The following is a 22970-nucleotide window of genomic DNA, read 5'->3' as shown; positions in this document are numbered from 1 at the left end:
CTAAAGGTCACTTCCTGTCCTGTCAGGTTGACTGATCCTAGGTCAGTTCTACAGGGCCAGAGTTAGTAAGCACTACAGTGCTGTCCTGTCAGGTTGACTGATCCTAGGTCAGTTCTACAGGGCCAGAGTTAGTAAGCACTACAGTGCTGTCCTGTCAGGTTAACTGATCCTAGGTCAGTTCTACAGGACCAGAGTTAGTATGACGTTGTCCCCTGATCGCTCAATGTTCTGCTTGTTGATTGGCCACAATTAGACAGTTCTGCTTGTTGATTGGCCACAATTAGACAGTTCTGCTTGTTGATTGGACACAATTAGACAGTTCTGCTTGTTGATTGGCCTCAATTAGACAGTTCTGCTTGTTGATTGGCCAATTAGACAGTTCTGCTTGTTGATTGGACACAATTAGACAGTTCTGCTTGTTGATTGGACACAATTAGACAGTTCTGCTTGTTGATTGGACACAAGACAGTTCTGCTTGTTGATTGGACACAATTAGACAGTTCTGCTTGTTGATTGGACACAATTAGACAGTTCTGCTTGTTGATTGGCCACAATTAGACAGTTCTGCTTGTTGATTGGCCACAATTAGACAGTTCTGCTTGTTGATTGGCCACAATTAGACAGTTCTGCTTGTTGATTGGCCACAATTAGACAGTTCTGCTTGTTGATTGGCCAGTTCGACAGTTCTGCTTGTTGATTGGCCTACAGTTCTGCTGTGGAGACAGTTTTGACAGGCAGCTGTAACTCGGCTGTGATTTGTCCTGTCTATCTGTCTGTGCCCACTGTTGGTTCTGACTCTCTCCAGATATCTTGTCTTGAGCCGTGACAACCTGTGGAGAAGACAATAGGCCACATGTTAGAGGATAGACAGGGATGTTACAGCCCCTTTACAACATAGAGGATAGACAGGGATGTTACCAGTCTCTCTACAACATAGAGGATAGACAGGGATGTTACAGTCTCTCTACAACATAGAGGATAGACAGGGATGTTACCAGCCTCTCTACAACATAGAGGATAGACAGGGATGTTACAGTCTCTCTACAACAGAGGATAGACAGGGATGTTACAGTCTCTCTACAACAGAGGATAGACAGGGATGTTACAGTCTCTCTACAACATAGAGGATAGACAGGGATGTTACAGTCTCTCTACAACAGAGGATAGACAGGGATGTTACAGTCTCTCTACAACATAGAGGATAGACAGGGATGTTACCAGTCTCTCTACAACATAGAGGATAGACAGGGATGTTACAGTCTCTCTACAACATAGAGGATAGACAGGGATGTTACAGTCTCTCTACAACAGAGGATAGACAGGGATGTTACAGTCTCTCTACAACATAGAGGATAGACAGGGATGTTACAGTCTCTCTACAACAGAGGATAGACAGGGATGTTACCAGTCTCTCTACAACAGAGGATAGACAGGGATGTTACAGTCTCTCTACAACAGAGGATAGACAGGGATGTTACAGTCTCTCTACAACATAGAGGATAGACAGGGATGTTACAGTCTCTCTACAACATAGAGGATAGACAGGGATGTTACCAGTCTCTCTACAACATAGAGGATAGACAGGGATGTTACAGTCTCTCTACAACAGAGGATAGACAGGGATGTTACCAGTCTCTCTACAACATAGAGGATAGACAGGGATGTTACAGTCTCTCTACAACATAGAGGATAGACAGGGATGTTACCAGTCTCTCTACAACATAGAGGATAGACAGGGATGTTACAGTCTCTCTACAACATAGAGGATAGACAGGGATGTTACAGTCTCTCTACAACATAGAGGATAGACAGGGATGTTACAGTCTCTCTACAACATAGAGGATAGACAGGGATGTTACAGTCTCTCTACAACAGAGGATAGACAGGGATGTTACAGCCTCTCTACAACATAGAGGATAGACAGGGATGTTACAGTCTCTCTACAACATAGAGGATAGACAGGGATGTTACAGTCTCTCTACAACAGAGGATAGACAGGGATGTTACAGTCTCTCTACAACATAGAGGATAGACAGGGATGTTACAGTCTCTCTACAACATAGAGGATAGACAGGGATGTTACAGTCTCTCTACAACATAGAGGATAGACAGGGATGTTACCAGTCTCTCTACAACACAGAGGATAGACAGGGATGTTACAGTCTCTCTACAACAGAGGATAGACAGGGATGTATCAGCCTCTCTACAACATAGAGGATAGACAGGGATGTTACAGTCTCTCTACAACATAGAGGATAGACAGGGATGTTACAGTCTCTCTACAACATAGAGGATAGACAGGGATGTTACAGTCTCTCTACAACATAGAGGATAGACAGGGATGTTACAGTCTCTCTACAACAGAGGATAGACAGGGATGTTACAGTCTCTCTACAACAAGAGGATAGACAGGGATGTTACAGTCTCTCTACAACAGAGGATAGACAGGGATGTTACAGTCTCTCTACAACAAGAGGATAGACAGGGATGTTACAGTCTCTCTACAACAGAGGATAGACAGGGATGTTACAGTCTCTCTACAACATAGAGGATAGACAGGGATGTTACAGCCTCTCTACAACAGAGGATAGACAGGGATGTTACAGTCTCTCTACAACAGAGGATAGACAGGGATGTTACAGGCTCTCTACAACATAGAGGATAGACAGGGATGTTACAGTCTCTCTACAACAGAGGATAGACAGGGATGTTACAGCCTCTCTACAACATAGAGGATAGACAGGGATGTTACAGTCTCTCTACAACAGAGGATAGACAGGGATGTTACAGTCTCTACAACATAGAGGATAGACAGGGATGTTACAGTCTCTCTACAACATAGAGGATAGACAGGGATGTTACAGTCTCTCTACAACATAGAGGATAGACATGGATGTTACAGCCTCTCTACAACAGAGGATAGACAGGGATGTTACAGTCTCTCTACAACAGAGGATAGACAGGGATGTTACAGTCTCTCTACAACATAGAGGATAGACAGGGATGTTACAGTCTCTCTACAACAGAGGATAGACAGGGATGTTACAGTCTCTCTACAACTAGAGGATAGACAGGGATGTTACAGTCTCTCTACAACAGAGGATAGACAGGGATGTTACAGTCTCTCTACAACATAGAGGATAGACAGGGATGTTACAGTCTCTCTACAACATAGAGGATAGACAGGGATGTTACAGTCTCTCGACAACAGAGGATAGACAGGGGATGTTACAGTCTCTCTACAACAGAGGATAGACAGGGATGTTACCAGTCTCTCTACAACATAGAGGATAGACAGGGATGTTACAGTCTCTCTACAACAGAGGATAGACAGGGATGTTACAGCCTCTCTACAACATAGAGGATAGACAGGGATGTTACAGTCTCTCTACAACAGAGGATAGACAGGGATGTTACAGTCTCTCTACAACATAGAGGATAGACAGGGATGTTACAGTCTCTCTACAACAGAGGATAGACAGGGGATGTTACAGTCTCTCTACAACAAGAGGATAGACAGGGATGTTACAGTCTCTCTACAACATAGAGGATAGACAGGGATGTTACAGTCTCTCTACAACAGAGGATAGACAGGGGATGTTACAGTCTCTACAACATAGAGGATAGACAGGGATGTTACAGTCTCTCTACAACATAGAGGATAGACAGGGATGTTACAGTCTCTCTACAACATAGAGGATAGACAGGGATGTTACAGTCTCTCTACAACATAGAGGATAGACAGGGATGTTACAGTCTCTCTACAACATAGAGGATAGACAGGGATGTTACAGTCTCTCTACAACATAGAGGATAGACAGGGGATGTTACAGTCTCTCTACAACATAGAGGATAGACAGGGATGTTACAGTCTCTCTACAACATAGAGGATAGACAGGGATGTTACAGTCTCTCTACAACATAGAGGATAGACAGGGATGTTACAGTCTCTCTACAACAGAGGATAGACAGGGATGTTACAGTCTCTCTACAACATAGAGGATAGACAGGGATGTTACAGTCTCTCTACAACATAGAGGATAGACAGGGATGTTACAGTCTCTACAACAGAGGATAGACAGGGATGTTACAGTCTCTCTACAACAGAGGATAGACAGGGATGTTACCAGTCTCTCTACAACATAGAGGATAGACAGGGATGTTACAGTCTCTCTACAACATAGAGGATAGACAGGGGATGTTACAGTCTCTCTACAACATAGAGGATAGACAGGGATGTTACAGTCTCTCTACAACATAGAGGATAGACAGGGATGTTACCAGTCTCTCTACAACATAGAGGATAGACAGGGATGTTACAGTCTCTCTACAACATAGAGGATAGACAGGGATGTTACAGCCTCTCTACAACATAGAGGATAGACAGGGATGTTACAGTCTCTCTACAACATAGAGGATAGACAGGGATGTTACAGGCTCTCTACAACAGAGGATAGACAGGGATGTTACAGTCTCTCTACAACATAGAGGATAGACAGGGATATTACCAGCCTCTCTACAACATAGAGGATAGACAGGATGTTACAGCCTCTCTACAACAGAGGATAGACAGGATGTTACAGCCTCTCTACAACATAGAGGATAGACAGGGATGTTACAGCCTCTCTACAACATAGAGGATAGACAGGGATGTTACAGGGTTGAGATGAAGGCCCAACCCAATTCAAACAAACCCCTGGCATCACTGCAGCAGCAAACTGTCATCCTATCATCATTATTCCATCCCTCCTTACTTTTTCATCCAGCAGCCAATGTTGCTCCAAGCCAACACAATTATCCTCCTCTCGAAGTTTCCAGTATCAGTCTCTCCCATCATCATCATCACAGTTCGGTAGGAATCCAGTTCGACCCCGGGGCTTCTCTCTACCTCTCTAGCCCTGGGCCCAGCTCACTCCAGATACCTCTCTAGCCCTGGGCCCAGCTCACTCCAGATACCTCTCTAGCCCTGGGCCCAGCTCACTCCAGGTACCTCTCTAGCCCTGGGCCCAGTTCACTCCAGGTACCTCTCTAGCCCTGGGCCAGCTCACTCCAGTACCTTCTAGCCCTGGCCCGCTCACTCAGGACCTCCGCCCTGGGCCCGCTCACTCCAGATACTCTCTAGCCCTGGGCAGAAGAACCTCTCTAGCCCTGGGCCCAGCTCACTCCAGGTACCTCTCTAGCCCTGGGTCCAGCTCACTCCAGATACCTCTCTAGCCCTGGGTCCAGCTCACTCCAGGTACCTCTCGAACACATCGAGTTCTGTGTCCGTGTCGTAAGGGACAGAGGCCGGGTCAGATAGTACCCCTAGATCCACCAGCGCCTGGTCCATATCTTCCGGTAGAAACACTATCCCCACATTCAAGACGATGTATTCCATTAGAAAGGCATAGTATAGGATTAAAACGTTCACAAAAAACAGGCCCAGATAAAACATATAGAGAAGTTCGTTGAGGAGCGATTCCAACGAATCTAGTCGAGTATAAGTTGAGTGTCATAGAAAAACTAACCCGGAAAGTTTAGCTCAGCTATGTTGATAAGGAGCGGATAAGGACAGAGGCAGTGTCATTGCTCGGAGGCTAGCAGTAACATGGACAGTGTATTTTGGAGTGTCCATTTCTGCGGTGACAGCAATGATTCGTCCTGAAATGCCAGCTTTACAATAGCACAGCTATCTAGCGATAGACATTAGTTAGGAGGTACAAGAAACAACCTAACAAAAAAAAACGTTCAGCTCGAAACCGCTAGTTCATGTAAACACAGTGTTAGCTCGATGTGTTATCTGCAACATGGCTAGCTAACAGCTAAAAACAGTTGAACGTGGCTAGCTATTACCGGCCAAACGACTATAGCGAGATTTCTATTATACAGGAATATGTTCTGTCGATGGAAATACACTCGATAGTCAGACCTCCCGTTACAATTTTCATGTCAACATTTCCGCGAACTGCATCAAAACAGTCCGACCTTTACGGTCAAAACAGTACCCAATACGTCTATATAGCTTAAGCATTTGATTGGTTCACCACAAAACATACCGTCCTGTGAATGGTCAAACTGAGACATCGATCACATTAATCCCGCCTTTTTCATCGGTTGCGGTTTGTTACGTTTTGCGTCGATGGGCTCATCGTATTGGTATTTCATTGGCTGTGGTGTTCCTCGTTGTAAGATGAAGACCAATCAATGTCACTGAATTGTTGAATGTGGTTTTGTTATTTCCCCCCCCCAAAAAACGTTGGGGATTTGTAGTTTTTTAAAAATGTCATTTACATGAAATTGTGCTATCGAAACTCAACAAAGAAACGACAAGTCCCAAACTCCCTGGCGCTAAACCTGTTACGTAACGCGTCGTTCCTCGCTAGCTACGTTCGGAATGTCCTCTTCTCGCTTCGTTAGCCAGAGAGCTATTTGGTTAGCTAGATATTTTGTTAGCTTATATATTGGACACCTTGTACGGGATATATGGACGTGATGGATTGATATAACAGGCAAAAACAATCTGGCAGTAGCATCAACATCTTTTTAAGTGCAACTATGTTCGGTCGGTCACGGAGTTGGGGGGGAGGGCAGGGGAAAACAAAAAATATTCATTCCCTGGACCATCTCAAGTAAGTAACTAGCATAATTGCTAAGGTTACCCGGGGTGTATTCATTAGGCTTGTTCTGTTGCAAAACGTTACTTAAACGGGAGCAAAATTAACGGAACATACCTGAACATGTCCAATGTAAATGATTGTTTCCGTTGCAAAACGCAACTGTTCGGTTGAATGATGGCAACCCGTAGCGAGTTAGCCAGCTAACCCTGATAGCTTAATAAACTAACGTTACATTGTTAGCATACCTAGCTAATCCAGTTAGCTATGCCCGATCAGGCTACTAGCTAGTACTGTCGACCAAATACGTTAGCTACCTAACGTTACTGGAATTTCCTTGTCAGAACTGTGTGAACATTGTCAGATGTATATGACTGATACTAACGTTAGCCAGCTAACTAACTACATGATGGGTGTCATTACTTGATAACAGCTAGATCTACTAACGTTAGCTAGCTAGCTAACTACATGATGGCTGTCATTACTTGATAACAGCTAGATATACTAACGTTAGCTAGCTAACTACATGATGGGTGTCATTACTTGATAACAGCTAGATCTACTAACGTTAGCTAGCTAGCTAACTACATGATGGCTGTCATTACTTGATGACAGCTAGATATACTAACGTTAGCCAGCTAGCTAACTACATGATGGGTGTCATTACTTGATAACAGCTAGATATACTAACGTTAGCCAGCTAGCTAACTACATGATGGCTGTCATTACTTGATAACAGCTAGATCTACTAACGTTAGCCAGCTAGCTAACTACATGATGGGTGTCATTACTTGATGACAGCTAGATATACTAACGTTAGCCAGCTAGCTAACTACATGATGGGTGTCATTACTTGATAACAGCTAGATATACTAACGTTAGCTAGCTAACTACATGATGGGTGTCATTACTTGATAACAGCTAGATATACTAACGTTAGCTAGCTAGCTAACTACATGATGGCTGTCATTACTTGACGACAGCTAGATATACTAACGTTAGCTAGCTAGCTAACTACATGATGGCTGTCATTACTTGATGACAGCTAGATATACTAACGTTAGCCAGCTAGCTAACTACATGATGGGTGTCATTACTTGATAACAGCTAGATCTACTATTGTTAGCTAACTAGCTAACTACATGATGGGTGTCATTACTTGATAACAGCTAGATATACTAACGTTAGCTAGCTAGCTAACTACATGATGGGTGTCATTACTTGACTACAGCTAGATATACTAACGTTGGCTAGCTAGCTAACTACATGATGGGTGTCATTACTTGACTACAGCTAGATATACTAACGTTAGTGTATGAGTCCATACCATCCCGTCTATGTGTTGCTAAGCTAGTCATATTCCGTCTTCCAGAGTGGGTGTGCCAGTTCAAATTGACAGTGCAGTATAGCCACCACATGTTTTACTGGAAAGCAACCTGTTTTCTAACATTGTCCATCTCCTCTCATCCCTTCCCTCCTCTCCCTCCTCCCCTCCTTCCCTCCTCTCCTCCTCTCCTCCCTCCCTCCTCTCCCTCCTTCCTCCTTCCTCTCTCCCTCCCTCCTCTCTCCTCCCTCCTCTCCTCCCCCTCCTCTCCCTCCCAACTCTCCTCCCTCCCCTCCTCCCTCCTTCTCTCTCCTCCCTCCTCTTCTCCCTCCCCCTCCTCTCCCTCCCAACTCTCCTCCCTCCTCTCTCCTCCCCTCCTCTCCTCCCCCTCCTCTCTCCTCCCTCTCTCCTCCCTCCTCTCTCCTCCCCCTCCTCTTCTCCCTCCCCTCCTCTCCTCCCTCTCTCCTCCCTCCCTCCTCCCTCCCCTCCTCTCTCCTCCCCCTCCTCTCCCTCCCCCTCTCTTCTCCCTCCCTCCTCTCTCTCCTCCCTCCTCTCTCCTCCCTCCTCTCCCTCCCTCCCTCCTCTCCCTCCCCCTCTCTCTCTCTCCTCCCTCCTCTCCCTCCCCCTCCTCTCCCTCCCCTCCTCTCCTCCCTCCTCTCTCCAGGTATATGTACCATGTCCTAACTAGGAACACGACAGTAACAGACAGCAACAGGAACTTGCTGGTGGAGACCATCCGCTCCATCACTGAGATACTCATCTGGGGAGACCAGAACGACAGCTCCGTCTTCGAGTAAGACTTTAACCATGACCCTATTTTATTCTACTCTATTCTGTTCTACTCCTCTCTATTGTACTCTACTCCTCTCTATTGTATACTATACTTAAATCTACTTTATTCTGCTCTATTCTTTATTCTACTCTACTCTACTCTGTTCTCAGCTTCTTCCTGGAGAAGAATATGTTTTGCGTTCTTCCTGAATATCCTCCGTCAGAAGTCCGGTCGTTACGTCTGTGTCCAGCTGCTCCAGACACTCAACATCCTGTTTGAAAATATCAGCCACGAGACGTCGCTCTGTGAGCACACACACACACACACACACACACACACACACACACACACACACACACACACACACACACACACACACACACACACACACACACACTGGCAACCTGTGGTTTAGATGCCCCAGAGTTTCAATCAGCCGGAATAAGATATTTGTGTGGTATAACTGTTTTCTCCTCCTCTAGATTACCTGCTGTCCAACAACCACGTCAACTCCATCATCGTTCACAAGTTTGACTTCTCAGACGAGGAGATCATGGCCTACTATATCTCCTTCCTGAAGACCCTGTCACTCAAACTGAACAATCACACCGTACACTTCTTCTATAACGAGGTGAGGGGGGGACTGGACAACTACACTGTACACTTCTTCTATAACGAGGTGAGAGGGGGGACTGGACAACTACACTGTACACTTCTTCGATAACGAGGTGAGGGTGGGGACTGGACAACTACACTGTACACTTCTTCGATAACGAGGTGAGGGGGGACTGGACAACTACACTGTACACTTCTTCTATAACGAGGTGAGGGGGGGACTGGACAACTACACTGTACACTTCTTCTATAACGAGGTGAGGGGGGGGACTGGACAACTACACTGTACACTTCTTCTATAACGAGGTGAGGGTGGGGACTGGACAACTACACTGTACACTTCTTCTATAACGAGGTGAGAGGGGGGACTGGACAACTACACTGTACACTTCTTCTATAACGAGGTGAGAGGGGGGACTGGACAACTACACTGTACACTTCTTCTATAACGAGGTGAGGGGGGGCTGGACAACTACACTGTACACTTCTTCTATAACGAGGTGAGGGGGGGACTGGACAACTACACTGTACACTTCTTCTATAACGAGGTGAGAGGGGGGACAACTACACTGTACACTTCTTCTATAACGAGGTGAGGGGGGACTGGACAACTACACTGTACACTTCTTCTATAACGAGGTGAGGGGGGGGACTGGACAACTACACTGTACACTTCTTCTATAACGAGGTGAGGGGGACTGGACAACTACACTGTACACTTCTTCGATAACGAGGTGAGGGGGGACTGGACAACTACACTGTACACTTCTTCTATAACGAGGTGAGAGGGGGACTGGACAACTACACTGTACACTTCTTCTATAACGAGGTGAGGGGGGGACTGGACAACTACACTGTACACTTCTTCTATAACGAGGTGAGAGGGGGGACTGGACAACTACACTGTACACTTCTTCTATAACGAGGTGAGGGGGGACTGGACAACTACACTGTACACTTCTTCTATAACGAGGTGAGGGACACTCACACTGTACACTTCTTCTATAACGAGGTGAGGGGGGGACTGGACAACTACGGAATAAGGGACCATAATGTAGTGCCCTATATAGAGAGTGAGGGGCCATAATGTAGTGCCCTGTATAGGGAATGAGGGGCCATAATGTAGTGCCCTGTATAGGGAATGAGGGGCCATAATGTAGTGCCCTATATAGGGAATGAAGGCGCTTTTGGGACACTACTTTTGCAACTGACCTTTGTGTTTCAGCACTCGACCTTTGGCTTCTGTGTATGGGGAAAAGTTATTGGTGTACTGTCACTGGTAGCCCCTCTTGGCCCAATTCCCCTCTCTTCCTGAAGTGTGCACATGAACATTGCCCGTCGTGGATTTAAAAGCGTAGGATTGGTGTAAGCATTGGCTGGGAGTTTCCACCGTTTTGTTCAATCCATGATGGGAAGTGTTCAAGTGTACACTTTGGGAAGGAAGTGGAGACAGAGATCAGAGAGACAGAGATCAGCTGCCTGTAGACCTGCTATAACAGCCTGCCTCCTAATGCCTGCTAAACGATCACTAGGTTTTAATCCCTGGTATTAAGTCAATACACCTAATGCCTGATAAACGATCACTAGGTTTTAATCCCTGGTATTAAGTCACTACACCTAATGCCTGATAAACGATCACTAGGTTTTAATCCCTGGTATTAAGTCACTACAGTACGTTGCAGTAGGCTGGGAAAATGCTGCTAACTTTTCCCCCCAAAATAACAGGATTCCAGATTTCCTGCTGATTCCATCCTGGTTCCATCCTGATTCCATCCTGATTCCATCCTGATTCCACCCTGATTCCACCCTGATTCCATCCTGATTCCACCCTGATTCCACCCTGATTCCATCCTTATTCCATCCTGGTTCCATCCTGATTCCATCCTGATTCCACCCTGATTCCACCCTGATTCCATCCTGATTCCACCCTGATTCCATCCTGATTCCATCCTGGTTCCATCCTGGTTCCATCCTGATTCCATCCTGATTCCATCCTGGTTCCATCCTGGTTCCATCCTGGTTCCATCCTGATTCCATCCTGATTCCATCCTGATTCCATCCTGATTCCACACTGATTCCATCCTGATTCCATCCTTATTCCATCCTTATTCCATCCTGGTTCCATCCTGGTTCCATCCTTATTCCATCCTGATTCCATCCTGGTTCCATCCTGGTTCCATCCTGATTCCATCCTGATTCCATCATGATTCCATCATGATTCCATCCTGATTCCATCCTGATTCCATCCTGGTTCCATCCTGGTTCCATCCTTATTCCATCCTGATTCCATCCTTGTTCCATCCTTGTTCCATCCTGGTTCCATCCTGATTCCATCCTGATTCCATCCTGATTCCACCCTGGTTCCATCCTGGTTCCATCCTTATTCCATCCTGGTTCCATCCTGGTTCCATCCTGATTCCATCCTGATTCCATCCTTATTCCATCCTGATTCCATCCTGGTTCCATCCTGGTTCCATCCTGATTCCATCCTGATTCCACCCTGATTCCATCCTGATTCCAGCTCTCTGTAGTTCTGGGAATTTAGTCGCTGCTAGAATTAGAAGCAGGGTTACCCTATAGCTAACTACAGCACGTCGTCCCTATAGCTAACTACGGCCCTATAGCTAACTACGGCACGTCGTCCCTATAGCTAACTACGGCACGTCGTCCCTATAGCTAACTACAGAACGTCTCCCTATAGCTAACTACGGCACGCCGCTCCTATAGCTAACTACGGCACGTCTCCCTATAGCTAACTACAGCACGCCGCCCTATAGCTAACCACGGCACGTCGCCCTATAGCTAACTCACGGCACGTCTCCCTGTAGCTAACTACGGCACGTCTCCCTATAGCTAACTACGGCCCTATAGCTAACTACAGCACGTCTCCCTATAGCACTCACGGCCCTATAGCTAACTACAGCACGTCACCCTGTAAGCTAACTACAGCACGTCACCCTGTAGCTAACTACAGCACGTCTCCCTATAGCTAACTACAGCACGTCTCCCTATAGCTAACTACGGCCCTATAGCTAACTACAGCACGTCACCCTGTAGCTAACTACAGCACGCCTCCCTATAGCTAACTACAGCGTCTCCCTATAGCTAACTACGGCCCTATAGCTAACTACAGCACGTCACCCTGTAGCTAACTACAGCACGTCTCCCTATAGCTAACTACAGCACGTCTCCCTATAGCTAACTACGGCCCTATAGCTAACCACGGCACGTCGCCCTATAGCTAACTACGGAACGCCGCCCTACAGCTAACTACGGCACGCCGCCCTATAGCAACTACGGCACGTCGTCCCTACAGCTAACTACGGCACGCGTCGCCCCTATAGCTAACTACGGCCCTATAGCTAACTACAGCACGTCGTCCTACAGCTAACTACGGCACGCCGCCCTATAGCCAACTCACGGCACGCCGCTCCTACAGCTAACTACGGCACGTCGCCCTACAGCTAACTACGGCACGCCGCCCTATAGCTGACTACGGCACGTCGTCCTACAGCTAACTACGGCACGTCGCCCTATAGCTAACTACGGCACGTCGCTCCTACAGCTAACTACAGCACGTCTCCCTATAGCTAACTACGGCCCTATAGCTAACTACAGCACGCCGCCCTATAGCTAACTACAGCACGTCACCCTGTAGCTAACTACGGCCCTATAGCTAATTACAGCACGTCGCCCTATAGCTAACTACGGCCCTATAGCTAACTACAGCACGTCACCCTGTAGCCAACTACGGCCCTATAGCTAACTACAGCACGTCGCCCTATAGCTAACTACAGCACGTCGCCCTATAGCTAACCACGCCCTATAGCTAACTACGGCACGTCGTCCTATAGCTAACTACAGCACGCCGTCCTATAGCTAACTACAAGGCACGTCTCCCTATAGCTAACTACAGCACGTCTCCCTATAGCTAACTACGGCCCTATAGCTAACTACAGCACGTCTCCCTATAGCTAACTACAGCACGTCTCCCTATAGCTAACTACGCCCTATAGCTAACTACAGCATGTCACCCTGTAGCTAACTACAGCACGTCTCCCTATAGCTAACTACAGCACGTCTCCCTATAGCTAACTACGGCCCTATAGCTAACTACAGCACGTCACCCTGTAGCTAACTACAGCACGTCTCCCTAGCTAACTACAGCACGTCTCCCTATAGCTAACTACGGCCCTATAGCTAACTACAGCACGTCACCCTGTAGCTAACTACAGCACGTCTCCCTATAGCTAACTACAGCACGTCTCCCTATAGCTAACTACGGCCCTATAGCTAACTACAGCACGTCACCCTGTAGCTAACTACAGCACGTCTCCCTATAGCTAACTACAGCACGTCTCCCTATAGCTAACTACGGCCCTATAGCTAACTCACGGCACGTCTACCTATAACTAACTACAGCACTTTAACACTGTCTTCTGAAGTGAAGGATAATTCCATACCCAACACCACTGTGTCTGTGCTTGTGCTGCTGGGAATAAATCTAAATGTAGATTTAGTTCCTCATTATAACTAGTCTTTATCTGTGTCCTAAATGGAACCCTATGCTCTCTATAGGTCCCCATTGGGCCCTGGTTAAAAGTAGTGCACTATATAGGGAATATGATTCCATTAGGGATACACGCTTTCAGACATGAAGGGCCTAGTCCCCTAGGAGGTAGGGGTTAAGGGACTAGTCCCCTAGGAGGTAGGGGGTAAGGGCCTAGTCCCCTAGGAGGTAGGGGGTAAGGGACTAGTCCCCTAGGAGGTAGGGGGTAAGGGACTAGTCCCCTAGGAGGTAGGGGGTAAGGGACTAGTCCCCTAGGAGGTAGGGGGTAAGGGGCTAGTCCCCTAGGAGGTAGGGGTTAAGGGCCTAGTCCCCTAGGAGGTAGGGGGTAAGGGCCTAGTCCCCTAGGAGGTAGGGGGTAAGGACCTAGTCCCCTAGGAGGTAGGGGGTAAGGGCCTAGTCCCCTAGGAGGTAGGGGGTTAAGGGATTAGTCCCCTAGGAGGTAGGGGGTAAGGGCCTAGTCCCCTAGGAGGTAGGGGTTAAGGGCCTAGTCCCCTAGGGAGGTAGGGGGTAAGGGCCTAGTCCCCTAGGAGGTAGGGGGTAAGGGACCAGTCCCCTAGGAGGTAGGGGTTAAGGGCCTAGTCCCCTAGGAGGTAGGGGGTAAGGGCCTAGTCCCCTAGGAGGTAGGGGGTAAGGGAGTAGTCCCCTAGGAGGTAGGGGGGTAAGGGCCTAGTCCCCTAGGAGGTAGGGGGGTAAGGGACTAGTCCCCTAGGAGGTAGGGGGTAAGGGACTAGTCCCCTAGGAGGTAGGGGGTAAGGGGCCTAGTCCCCTAGGAGGTAGGGGGGTAAGGACCTAGTCCCCTAGGAGGTAGGGGGTAAGGGCCTAGTCCCCTAGGAGGTAGGGGGTAAGGGGCTAGTCCCCTAGGAGGTCGGGGGTAAGGGGGCTAGTCCCCTAGGAGGTAGGGGGGTAAGGGACTAGTCCCCTAGGAGGTAGGGGTAAGGGCCTAGTCCCCTAGGAGGTAGGGGGTAAGGGACTAGTCCCCTAGGGAGGTAGGGGGTAAGGGACTAGTCCCCTAGGAGGTAGGGGGTAAGGGACTAGTCCCCTAGGAGGTAGGGGGTAAGGGCCTAGTCCCCTAGGAGGTAGGGGGGTAAGGGGCTAGTCCCCTAGGAGGTAGGGGGTAAGGGATTAGTCCCCTAGGAGGTAGGGGGGTAAGGGACTAGTCCCCTAGGAGGTAGGGGGTAAGGGACTAGGGGTCTCTGGTAGTGTGGTCTCTCTGAGCTCACTGGCGCCCCCTCTCTGTCTCCCACACACAGCACACTAATGATTTTGCCCTGTACACCGAGGCCATTAAGTTCTTCAACCACCCAGAGAGCATGGTCCGTGTCGCAGTCAGAACCATCACACTGAACGTCTACAAGGGTGAGTCTCTTACACACACAGAGATATATATATATACACACACGCACGCACGCACGCACGCACGCACACACACACACACACACACACACACACACACACACACACACACACACAGAGAGATATACATACACACACACACACACACAGAGATATATACACACACACACAGAGAGATATACACACACACACACACACACACACACACACACACACACACACACACACACACACACACAGCGCTGCTAGGGGCTGAAACCTCTGCGATGGCCAGCTGCTTTCCCTCCTCTGGGTGCTCGGGGCCCTGTCTGTCTGTCTGTTATACCTGCCTGCCTGCCTGTTATACCTGTCTGTCTGTTATACCTGTCTGTCTGTTATACCTGTCTGTCTGTCTGTCTGTCTGTCTGTCTGTCTGTCTGTCTGTCTGTCTGTCTGTCTGTCTGTCTGTCTGTCTGTCTGTCTGTCTGTCTGTCTGTCTGTCTGTCTGTCTGTCTGTCTGCAGCTCTGGCATGTATGTGAGCTTCAGCATGAAGACCTGTGTGTTGACGTTTAACTGCAGTGTGAATCTAACTGTTAGCTGAACAGTGGGTGTATTTAACCATTTAACCAGCTGGTTGCTGAACAGCGGGTGTATTTAACCAGCTGGTAGCTGAACAGTGGGTGTATTTAACCAGCTGGTAGCTGAACAGCGGGTGTATTTAACCAGCTGGTAGCTGAACAGCGGGTGTATTTAACCAGCTGGTAGCTGAACAGCGGGTGTATTTAACCAGCTGGTAGCTGAACAGCGGGTGTATTTAACCAGCTGGTAGCTGAACAGCGGGTGTATTTAACCAGCTGGTAGCTGAACAGTGGGTGTATTTAACCATTTAACCAGCTGGTAGCTGAACAGCGGGTGTATTTAACCAGCTGGTAGCTGAACAGCGGGTTGATTTAACCAGCTGGTAGCTGAACGGTGGGTGTATTTAACCAGCTGGTAGCTGAACAGTGGGTGTATTTAACCAGCTGGTAGCTGAACAGCGGGTGTATTTAACCAGCTGGTAGCTGAACAGCGGGTGTATTTAACCAGCTGGTAGCTGAACAGCGGGTGTATTTAACCAGCTGGTAGCTGAACAGCGGGTGTATTTAACCAGCTGGTAGCTGAACAGCGGGTGTATTTAACCAGCTGGTAGCTGAACAGCGGGTGTATTTAACCAGCTGGTAGCTGAACAGCGGGTGTATTTAACCAGCTGGTTGCTGAACAGCGGGTGTATTTAACCAGCCGGTTGCTGAACAGCGGGTGTATTTAACCAGCTGGTAGCTGAACAGTGGGTGTATTTAACCAGCTGGTAGCTGAACAGTGGGTGTATTTAACCAGCTGGTAGCTGAACAGCGGGTGTATTTAACCAGCTGGTAGCTGAACAGCGGGTGTATTTAACCAGCTGGTTGCTGAACAGTGGGTATATTTAACCATTTAACCAGCTGGTAGCTGAACAGTGGGTGTATTTAACCAGCTGTTAGCTGAACAGTGGGTTTATTTAACCATTTAACCAGCTGGTAGCTGAACAGCGGGTGTATTTAACCAGCTGGTAGCTGAACAGCGGGTGTATTTAACCAGCTGGTAGCTGAACAGCGGGTGTATTTAACCAGCTGGTAGCTGAACAGTGGGTGTATTTAACCATTTAACCAGCTGGTAGCTGAACAGTGGGTGTATTTAACCAGCTGGTAGCTGAACAGTGGGTATATTTAACCATTTAACCAGCTGGTAGCTGAACAGTGGGTGTATTTAACCAGCTGTTAGCTGAACAGTGGGTATATTTAACCATTTAACCAGCTGGTAGCTGAACAGTGGGTGTATTTAACCAGCTGGTAGCTGAACAGCGGGTGTATTTAACCAGCTGGTAGCTGAACAGCGGGTGTATTTAACCAGCTGGTAGCTGAACAGCGGGTGTATTTAACCAGCTGGTAGCTGAACAGCGGGTGTATTTAACCAGCTGGTAGCTGAACAGTGGGTGTATTTAACCATTTAACCAGCTGGTAGCTGAACAGTGGGTGTATTTAACCAGCTGGTAGCTGAACAGCGGGTGTATTTAACCAGCTGGTAGCTGAACAGCGGGTGTATTTAACCAGCTGGTAGCTGAACAGCGGGTGTATTTAACCAGCTGGTAGCTGAACAGCGGGTGTATTTAACCAGCTGGTAGCTGAACAGCGGGTGTATTTAACCAGCTGGTAGCTGAACAGCGGGTGTATTTAACCAGCTGGTTGCTGAACAGCGGGTGTATTTAACCAGCTGGTAGCTGAACAGCGGGTGTATTTAACCAGCTGGTAGCTGAACAGCGGGTGTATTTAACCAGCTGGTAGCGGAACAGTGGGTGTATTTAACCAGCTGGTAGCTGAACAGCGGGTGTATTTAACCAGCTGGTAGCTGAACAGCGGGTGTATTTAACCAGCTGGTAGCTGAACAGCGGGTGTATTTAACCATTTAACCAGCTGGTAGCTGAACAGCGGGTGTATTTAACCAGCTGGTAGCTGAACAGTGGGTGTATTTAACCAGCTGGTAGCTGAACAGCGGGTGTATTTAACCAGCTGGTAGCTGAACAGTGGGTGTATTTAACCAGCTGGTAGCTGAACAGTGGGTGTATTTAACCATTTAACCAGCTGGTAGCTGAACAGTGGGTGTATTTAACCAGCTGGTAGCTGAACAGTGGGTATATTTAACCATTTAACCAGCTGGTAGCTGAACAGTGGGTGTATTTAACCAGCTGTTAGCTGAACAGTGGGTATATTTAACCATTTAACCAGCTGGTAGCTGAACAGTGGGTGTATTTAACCAGCTGGTAGCTGAACAGCGGGTGTATTTAACCAGCTGGTAGCTGAACAGCGGGTGTATTTAACCAGCTGGTAGCTGAACAGCGGGTGTATTTAACCAGCTGGTAGCTGAACAGCGGGTGTATTTAACCAGCTGGTAGCTGAACAGCGGGTGTATTTAACCAGCTGGTAGCTGAACAGCGGGTGTATTTAACCAGCTGGTAGCGGAACAGTGGGTGTATTTAACCAGCTGGTAGCTGAACAGCGGGTGTATTTAACCAGCTGGTAGCTGAACAGCGGGTATATTTAACCAGCTGGTAGCTGAACAGCGGGTGTATTTAACCAGCTGGTAGCTGAACAGTGGGTGTATTTAACCAGCTGGTAGCTGAACAGCGGGTGTATTTAACCATTTAACCAGCTGGTAGCTGAACAGCGGGTGTATTTAACCAGCTGGTAGCTGAACAGTGGGTATATTTAACCATTTAACCAGCTGGTTGCTGAACAGCGGGTATATTTAACCAGCTGGTAGCTGAACAGTGGGTGTATTTAACCAGCTGGTAGCTGAACAGCGGGTGTATTTAACCAGCTGGTAGCTGAACAGCGGGTGTATTTAACCAGCTGGTAGCTGAACAGCGGGTGTATTTAACCAGCTGGTAGCTGAACAGCGGGTATATTTAACCAGCTGGTAGCTGAACAGCGGGTGTATTTAACCAGCTGGTAGCTGAACAGTGGGTGTATTTAACCATTTAACCAGCTGGTAGCTGAACAGTGGGTGTATTTAACCAGCTGGTAGCTGAACAGTGGGTATATTTAACCATTTAACCAGCTGGTAGCTGAACAGTGGGTGTATTTAACCAGCTGGTAGCTGAACAGCGGGTGTATTTAACCAGCTGGTAGCTGAACAGTGGGTATATTTAACCATTTAACCAGCTGGTAGCTGAACAGCGGGTGTATTTAACCAGCTGGTTGCTGAACAGCGGGTGTATTTAACCAGCTGGTAGCGGAACAGTGGGTGTATTTAACCAGCTGGTAGCTGAACAGCGGGTGTATTTAACCAGCTGGTAGCTGAACAGCGGGTGTATTTAACCAGCTGGTAGCTGAACAGCGGGTGTATTTAACCAGCCGGTTGCTGAACAGCGGGTGTATTTAACCAGCTGGTTGCTGAACAGCGGGTGTATTTAACCAGCTGGTTGCTGAACAGCGGGTGTATTTAACCAGCTGGTAGCTGAACAGCGGGTGTATTTAACCAGCTGGTAGCTGAACAGTGGGTGTATTTAACCAGCTGGTAACTACCCAGGAGTCCTGCTGTTTAGTCCTGTTAGACCCTACACAGCTACTTGACTACCATTAACCTTGTGTATGCTCTCTCCCTCCCCTCCCTCTCACCATATCCCTCCTCCTCTCCCCCGTCTCCCTTTCTCCCTCCTCTTCCTCCTCTCTCTCCCCCTCTCCTCCTCTCCCTCTCTCCCCTTCTCCCTCCTCTCTCCCCTTCTCCCTCCTCTCTTCCCCTCTCCTCTCCTCTCCTCTTCCTCCTCTCTCTCCCCTCTCCCCTTCTCCCTCCTCTCTCCCCTTCTCCCTCCTCTCTCCTCCTCTCTCCCCCTCTCCTCTCCTCTCCTCTTCCTCCCGTGGGCCTAACTCCAGTCTCATGTAAGTCTGATTAATAAATACCTCACTGTATGTATGTGTGTGTGTATTTAAATAGTAATCATTAATTGAATTAATTCTATATATTATTGACTTAGGCTTATCATTTAAATGTGTAAACTAACCTGCATGCTTTTTGTTTTCTGTGTAATTCAAACCCATCATTTCAAGTCAACTGTTATAATACAGTTATAATACAGTTATAATACAGTTATAATACACATTTTCTAAGAGGTGAAACATTCCTGATATATTTTGAACGCTGGGCCTCTGAACAACTCCGTACAACCGTTCACGATGAGTATTCAGAATGTTATGATGAGTATTCAGAATGTTAACGATAAGTATTCAGAATGTTACGATGAGTATTCAGAATGTTAACCATGAGTATTCAGAATGTTACGATGAGTATTCAGAATGTTACGATGAGTATTCAGAATGTTACGATGAGTATTCAGAATGTTACGATGAGTATTCAGAATGTTACGATGAGTATTCAGAATGTTAACGATGAGTATTCAGAATGTTTACGATGAGTATTCAGAATGTTAACGATGATGAGTATTCAGAATGTTAACGATGATGAGTATTCAGAATGTTAACGATGATGAGTATTCAGAATGTTAACGATGATGAGTATTCAGAATGTTAACGATGATGAGTATTCAGAATGTTAACGATGATGAGTATTCAGAATGTTAACGATGAGTATTCAAAATGTTAACGATGAGTATTCAGAATGTTAACGATGAGTATTCAGAATGTTAACGATGAGTATTCACGATGAGTATTCAGAATGTTAACGATGAGTATTCAGAATGTTAACGATGAGTATTCAGAATGTTAACGATGAGTATTCAGAATGTTACGATGAGTATTCAGAATGTTAACGATGAGTATTCAGAATGTTAACGATGAGTATTCAGAATGTTAACGATGAGTATTCAGAATGTTAACGATGAGTATTCAGAATGTTAAGGATGAGTATTCAGAATGTTAACGTTGAGTATTCAGAATGTTAACGATGAGTATTCAGAATGTTATACTCATATCTTCTCCTGGAGAGAACAGCTTTAGTCTCTACTATACTCATATCTACTTTATGCTACTACACTCACACACACACACAATACTCAGCTATGGTTTCACTCAACAATATAGAGAGACAGAGGACTTTAGATTTATATGAATATATATATATATATACACAGTACCGGTCAAAAGTTTAGACACATTTTTTTACTATTTTCTACATTGTAGAATAATAAAACTATGAAATAACCCCCCAAAAAAGTGTTAAACAAATCAAAATCTCTGTGTGTGTCTGGTCCTGTAGTCCTCTGTCTCTCTGTCTGGTCCTGTAGTCCTCTGTCTCTCTGTCTGGTCCTGTAGTCCTCTGTCTCTCTGTCTGGTCCTGTAGTCCTCTGTCTCTCTGTCTGGTCCTGTAGTCCTCTGTCTCTCTGTCTGGTCCTGTAGTCCTCTGTCTCTCTGTCTGGTCCTGTAGTCCTCTGTCTCCCCATCTATCTGCGTAACCATGGTAACACCCCTTGACCTCTGACCCCTCTAGTGGACAACCAGCACATGCTGCACTACATTCGAGACAAGACAGCGGTCCCCTACTTCAGTAACCTGGTCTGGTTCATCGGCTCCCACGTCATCGAGCTGGACAAGTGTGTTCAGACGGACCAAGAGTGAGTACACACACACACACACACACACACACACACACACACACACACACAAAGATATACACACAAAGATATACACACACACATAAAGATACACACACACACATACACACACATAAAGGCACACACACATAAAGGCACACAAAGACACACACACACACACATTTAAACACACACACACACACACATAAAGACACACACACACACACACACACACACATAAACACACACACGGCAGCAACGTCATCAAACTGGACCAAATGTTTTCAGTCCTTTTTCATTCTACTAACTGTTATCATTTAGCTTCTCATACATTTCAATAGAACGTGCTGGATACCTTCAGATGGGTCATTCTCACTGTGTCCACTACGTTATCTATCCTTCAGATGGGTCATTCTCACTGTGTCCACTAGGTTATCTATCCTTCAGATGGGTCATTCTCACTGCGTCCACTAGGTTATCTATCTATCCTTCAGATGGGTCATTCTCACTGTGTCCACTAGGTTATCTATCCTTCAGATGGGTCATTCTCACTGTGTCCACTAGGTTATCTATCCTTCAGATGGGTCATTCTCACTGCGTCCACTACGTTATCTATCCTTCAGATGGGTCATTCTCACTGCGTCCACTAGGTTATCTAACCTTCAGATGGGTCATTCTCACTGCGTCCACTAGGTTATCTATCCTTCAGATGGGTCATTCTCACTGCGTCCACTAGGTTATCTATCCTTCAGATGGGTCATTCTCACTGCGTCCACTAGGTTATCTATCCTTCAGATGGGTCATTCTCACTGCGTCCACTACGTTATCTATCCTTCAGATGGGTCATTCTCACTGTGTCCACTAGGTTATCTATCCTTCAGATGGGTCATTCTCACTGCGTCCACTACGTTATCTATCTATCCTTCAGATGGGTCATTCTCACTGCGTCCACTAGGTTATCTATCCTTCAGATGGGTCATTCTCACTGCGTCCACTAGGTTATCTATCCTTCAGATGGGTCATTCTCACTGCGTCCACTACGTTATCTATCCTTCAGATGGGTCATTCTCACTGTGTCCACTAGGTTATCTATCCTTCAGATGGGTCATTCTCACTGCGTCCACTACGTTATCTATCTATCCTTCAGATGGGTCATTCTCACTGCGTCCACTAGGTTATCTATCCTTCAGATGGGTCATTCTCACTGCGTCCACTAGGTTATCTATCCTTCAGATGGGTCATTCTCACTGTGTCCACTACGTTATCTATCCTTCAGATGGGTCATTCTCACTGTGTCCACTAGGTTATCTATCCTTCAGATGGGTCATTCTCACTGCGTCCACTACGTTATCTATCTATCCTTCAGATGGGTCATTCTCACTGCGTCCACTAGGTTATCTATCCTTCAGATGGGTCATTCTCACTGTGTCCACTACGTTATCTATCCTTCAGATGGGTCATTCTCACTGTGTCCACTACGTTATCTATCCTTCAGATGGGTCATTCTCACTGCGTCCACTAGGTTATCTATCCTTCAGATGGGTCATTCTCACTGCGTCCACTAGGTTATCTATCCTTCAGATGGGTCATTCTCACTGCGTCCACTAGGTTATCTATCCTTCAGATGGGTCATTCTCACTGCGTC

At 46.8% G+C, this 22970-nt stretch overlaps 2 protein-coding genes across 2 annotated transcripts in view; one reads left to right on the top strand and one right to left on the bottom strand.

Moving 5' to 3' along the window:
- Positions 1–759: 759 nt before the first annotated feature.
- Positions 760–5491, bottom strand: LOC123743350 (dexamethasone-induced protein homolog; the record flags this gene model as incomplete). The annotated part of the gene is made up of 3 exons (XM_045719548.1): positions 760–830; positions 4755–5024; positions 5139–5491. A coding segment is annotated over one exon (264 nt), but the record flags the coding sequence as incomplete, so codon positions are not given.
- An 844-nt stretch (positions 5492–6335) lies between these two features.
- LOC106595051 (protein CLEC16A-like) overlaps positions 6336–22970 on the top strand; it is a 76316-nt gene continuing 59681 nt past the window's right edge. The window contains 7 exon segments of the mRNA XM_045719549.1: positions 6336–6608; positions 8582–8710; positions 8860–8881; positions 8883–8994; positions 9172–9320; positions 15125–15230; positions 21223–21346. Of these exon segments, the coding sequence (XP_045575505.1) occupies positions 6535–6608; positions 8582–8710; positions 8860–8881; positions 8883–8994; positions 9172–9320; positions 15125–15230; positions 21223–21346 (716 nt within the window). The 5' untranslated portion in view covers positions 6336–6534.

The sequence above is a fragment of the Salmo salar genome, chromosome ssa06 (genome assembly GCF_905237065.1).
Source record: "Salmo salar chromosome ssa06, Ssal_v3.1, whole genome shotgun sequence".
NCBI lineage: Eukaryota > Metazoa > Chordata > Actinopteri > Salmoniformes > Salmonidae > Salmo > Salmo salar.
The sequence above is the reverse complement of the archived record's forward strand: the minus strand, read 5'-3'. Positions and strand labels throughout refer to the sequence as shown.